The sequence below is a fragment of the Vicia villosa genome, linkage group LG7 (assembly GCF_029867415.1).
Source record: "Vicia villosa cultivar HV-30 ecotype Madison, WI linkage group LG7, Vvil1.0, whole genome shotgun sequence".
Classification (NCBI taxonomy): domain Eukaryota; kingdom Viridiplantae; phylum Streptophyta; class Magnoliopsida; order Fabales; family Fabaceae; genus Vicia; species Vicia villosa.
This window is the reverse complement of record NC_081186.1, coordinates 48,332,922-48,337,297: the sequence shown is the minus strand read 5'-3', so window position 1 is coordinate 48,337,297 and position 4,376 is coordinate 48,332,922. Positions and strand designations below refer to the sequence as shown.

Here is a 4,376-nt window from a genome sequence, read left to right as displayed (position 1 = left end):
CCTTGACGCAGCTCCAATCGCTGTCGACCCAACTCGAAAGAAAGAAATGCACTGAGAATAGTTGAGAGAGTTTGAAATGTGAAGAATGAGGGAGGAGAATGATTTGGCTCGAGTTTAATGTCAAATGCTTCCATAAATGCACATACGGAAGTTTCGGTAAATACATCTACGGAACAAAACAACATTAAACAAAAAATAGGTATTTCTGAATATTCATCTACAAAAACTGGAGGACATTTTTATCAATTTGCAGGTGGGTAGGAGATCTATGGGTCTAGTTAAAAATTCTAAAAAATTATCAGCGAAGGAAACATGGGAGGGTTGATCAATAAAATTTGTGCATTCGGTTACAAGACTTGATATAAGTTAAAAATTGAAAATCATATTTCCACATCTCCCATTCACAAACATAATTAATGCAGCATATCTATCCACTTTAGTTATCAAAGACAAAATTTATAACATTAAATAAATAAGAATTCATAGCCTACAAATTGCATTAACATGAAAAGCAAATATAAAACATCAAAACAACTACTGAGCTCCCAAAGTATACAAAAATGGTTACCAGTCACCATATTGATTAGCTGGTGACTATACACACATTCCCTCTAAACGTCCTTTTTCTTCTTTTTTTCTTTCTTTTTGCTCGGCATATCAGCTGTGTCTTCCTCCTCTGCACTCTTCTTTCTCTTTTTCTTCTTTTCTCCTCCATTCAAATTATTGTCACCATTCTGCAACTCTGCTTTCTCTGGGGATTCCTTCTTTCTCTTCTTCTTTTCTTTTTTCACAACCTCCTGTTCAGGTTCCGCAATTTCTTCCTCAACCCTCTCTTCTTTTTTCTCCTTTTTCTTCTTCTCTTTCTTCTCTTTCTTTTCCTTCTTTTCCTTCTTTTTGTCAGCAACAGGAGTCTCTAGTTTATCTTCATCCATTGCAGAAGTAGACTTGGATTCAATAACTGAATCAGCTGCGGTATTATATGTCTACAAAGAAAAGAAATAATAGAAAAAATCAGCAAGATAAAAATAAAAGAAAAATTGCAAATAACACCAAATAAAGCAAAATATTACCTTAGCAGGTGTTATCAGTCCTCCATTCTTTCTATCCTTGTCATATGCTTCAATCTTGGGCTTCCCTTTAGCAGAACCGGCAAAGCGACCTAATTCTTTACCTTCGAGACCTCTCAATCGTGCTTCAAGCTGTACAAAAAGTTGAGTAAATAAAGTCTGATATAAATAAAAACCATATGACAAATAACTAAAACTATAACAAGTACCTTGGCTCTGTTCTCCAATCCCATGGTGTTATCTTGCCCATCTCCAAGTGCATCACACCTGATAGCCAAAGCAGTCTTTGCAGCAAGTGATCGAGAAATTTTGCCCTTGAACTTTGGAGCTGCCTGACCGATCAAGGATGCATGGTAAATGAGGCCATACTTTGGAGTAGCATGTTTAGTCTTAAGTGCCCTAAAAAGAGCCTTCTCAGCACCGAGAATCTGCACAGTACTACCAGGCTGCTTTGCAAGATTTATTAAGCTACCACCATGGGCAATGAGACGAGCACCAACAAGCTCCCCAACCATAGCAGTCAAATTGGGTGCTATGGTGTTCATCCTACTCTTGAGATAATCATATAGTTGTGCCCTGTATTCTGAAAGAGACAAAACCTGATCACAGAGCTCTCTAATGTTTTCTAAATCAAGGTCACCAATTTCAGTTCCCATAGATATTACTGATGCTTCCTTCACCTCTGCCTCAACCTCCTCTGATAAAATCTGAATTGTTTCAGGATAAAAGATAAATATTAAAATAAAAAAAAAAAGGTCACCAATTAATACATAAAACATATGAAACTAAATGTAGTCTCAAGAGACAAAATACATTCAAGAAAAAACAATAAGTCTGTTAGTTAAACAAAGAGTAAAGGTTATTGGTAAATTTGAAAGTCTTAATAGCCCGCAAACAGAGTAAAATCACATTGTATCTAGAATCCAAGTGAGTAAATTACTGGCAGCATGTCTTGGACAATCATAACTTTACCTCAGAGAAATCGAGTTTTGCAGCATTGATGCGATCCCCCATCAACTTGACTGATTTTGCATATTGGATGTTGTCCAATATGATTTTGGTAAGTTCGGGAAAATGCCAACCATACCACTCACGAACTCTCATGGCGTAGGTGTTCAGCTCTTTATCAAGATCATCAAGTAAACCAATAGCTTGGACGATCATAGTATCCACCTATAATAAAAAGTATATTAAGGTCAAAAAACAGTTACTCAAAAGCTTTGTCAGCCAACAGGAAAAAAATACTGATGAAAAACATTAGTAAATGTTCTTCCAAGAAAAACATACTGATGAAATTCAAACAATGGTTTATAGCTGGGTTATGTTAGTCTCTTAAGGTGTCCCTTTATATATTGACAGTTAACAGATCTCATACTAAATGTTAATTCAATCAATCAAATTTCAGTAATCACTCTCGCTCTCTATTCTCCATCACTGGACTATTTCATTTTAACATGGGGTATCAAAAGCCACTAGATTCTAATGCCCTGCAAAAACTCTAAGCTTCTCCCTCACCACCTGTCTAGTGAAAACTCTTGCCCAATATGAGCAGCACTAATCATTATAATATCTTTATTTTATATCAATCAGTAATCATAGTTAAGCATAACTTCTTTGATGAGTAGCAGATGCAGATATGGATATTAACATAAGAACAATATAAGTGACAAAAATATATTGATAATGTAGACAAAAAAAAGTACAACAACTACTTATATATTTAGAGTCAACAGCAATATACACCTTGTCAGCACTAAACTTCAACTTGTATCTGGACAAGCTATGAGACAAACCCAAGCTCATGGGGGCCAGGTCTTGAACAGCGAGTCCTGCTATGAGTTCAGTCAACTGATATCTGACACCTCTCAACAACTCCATAACACCAATGTTGTGAACACAGTCGATTTGCTAAAATGTTCAAACAATATAAAAAAGGTCAGTCATTTCATGAATGATAGATATATATGCCGTCATCAAAAGTTTCCATGTGAAAGTTAGGTAGCACACCAATTTTTCCTTAATGATACTCGCAAGCTTCGTGTCAGCTACACCTAATGTTTCATTTTGACAATGAACACTTAAAAACTTGCGCAAATCCTTGCTAGCTTTTCCATCAATCAGTAAATTAGCAGACTTTAGAGCTTCCGATGTATTCTCAAATTTGGAAAATGCTTTCAATTTGACCACCTAGTTAAGCATCACTTAGAGTTAGTTTGCAGAGAAAAATATAGCTGTATAGTATATATAAATAAATTGAGCATAGTAATTGAGATGGTAAGGATGTAAGAAAGATGCAAAGTAGAACCTTTCTGGCAGTATCTGCACTGGAAAACGACTCCTGTAAGTCCTGTATAAACCAATTAGAAACATAAACCAATTAGGCCAGAGACAAAGTTTATAGTAGTGGTTAACGGAAACACAGTAAACAACTCCTGCACAGTTTGAAAATGTAATACTACCTTAAAAAAAGTAGAATATATTGCAGAATGACAAGGGTGGAAATAGATATTGGCAAACATGGTTTATGATAACAAATTTTAAAGGGAAAAATATACACTATATAGATCATGCGGATACAATATACATACATGTCAACTTAGTGAGTAAAAACTGACATAAAAGACATAGTTTTGTGAACTAATAAAAATTTAAAGATAATCACCTCAACTTTTGAGAGTTTTCCTTCATCCAGCACTTTGAAAAGTGCAAAACCAGCAGCGGTTTCGAACAGTAGAAGCATTTTATCACGTTAAACAAACCTGAAAAACAACGGAAAAAAACAAAAACTATATTAATAACGAAACTCAGAAAAATTAACTCATTGATGATCGAGAGAAGAAAAAAGCATTCACCTTAAGTTGAGAGTAGTGTTGCGGCGTATAGGGTTGATGTAGCACGATGCAAAATCGGTGTTTTGGATTTGGATATTGCAGAGGGTTTTAGAGGCATAAACCCTAATTTAGGGTTTGAAGATACAGGTACAACTCGGGGAGAAGGAGGCGCTGATTTGAGCGACATATATATAAATATATGAATATTTGTAACGAAGATGTGGAGAAAATGAGTTGTAATATTAACGGGCCGTCACTTCTTTTAAGCCCAATTGGTTCCTAGTTTCAATCGGCCTGGCCCATCACCCCAAAATAAGCAATTTCTTTTCTCACACTTATATGTTCTCCCAAACCCCTGACGAAAAGTCAAAAATGCTTTCTGTTTTCAGAGATGCATCTTTGATGCTTTATTTTCACATAAAATAAATGTAAATTGTCGAGCTCCTCTCACAATGCCAAAACTTAATTCGATGATGCA

General features: G+C 35.5%; 1 protein-coding gene across 1 annotated transcript; it reads right to left on the bottom strand.

Annotated features, from left to right (window-relative positions):
- Positions 1-295: 295 nt before the first annotated feature.
- Positions 296-4,082, bottom strand: LOC131620526 (probable nucleolar protein 5-2). The gene is made up of 9 exons (XM_058891641.1): positions 3,920-4,082; positions 3,730-3,826; positions 3,373-3,414; positions 3,075-3,254; positions 2,811-2,975; positions 2,040-2,240; positions 1,277-1,774; positions 1,071-1,199; positions 296-983 (listed from the first exon to the last, which is right to left on the bottom strand). Exons 2-9 carry the CDS (start codon positions 3,805-3,807, stop codon positions 612-614), a joined length of 1,665 nt encoding a protein of 554 aa, XP_058747624.1. The 5' UTR covers positions 3,808-3,826; positions 3,920-4,082; the 3' UTR covers positions 296-611.
- Positions 4,083-4,376: the final 294 nt, after the last annotated feature.

Coding starts and splice junctions, on each gene's coding strand:
- LOC131620526 (XM_058891641.1), bottom strand. CDS start 3,807: ATGCTTCTACTGTTCGAAACCGCTGCTGGTTTTGCACTTTTCAAAGTG. Junction 2,976..3,074: donor GTATCATTAAGGAAAAATTG/GTGTGCTACCTA, acceptor TGAACATTTTAG/CAAATCGACTGTGTTCACAA. Junction 984..1,070: donor GACTGATAACACCTGCTAAG/GTAATATTTTGC, acceptor TTTTCTTTGTAG/ACATATAATACCGCAGCTGA.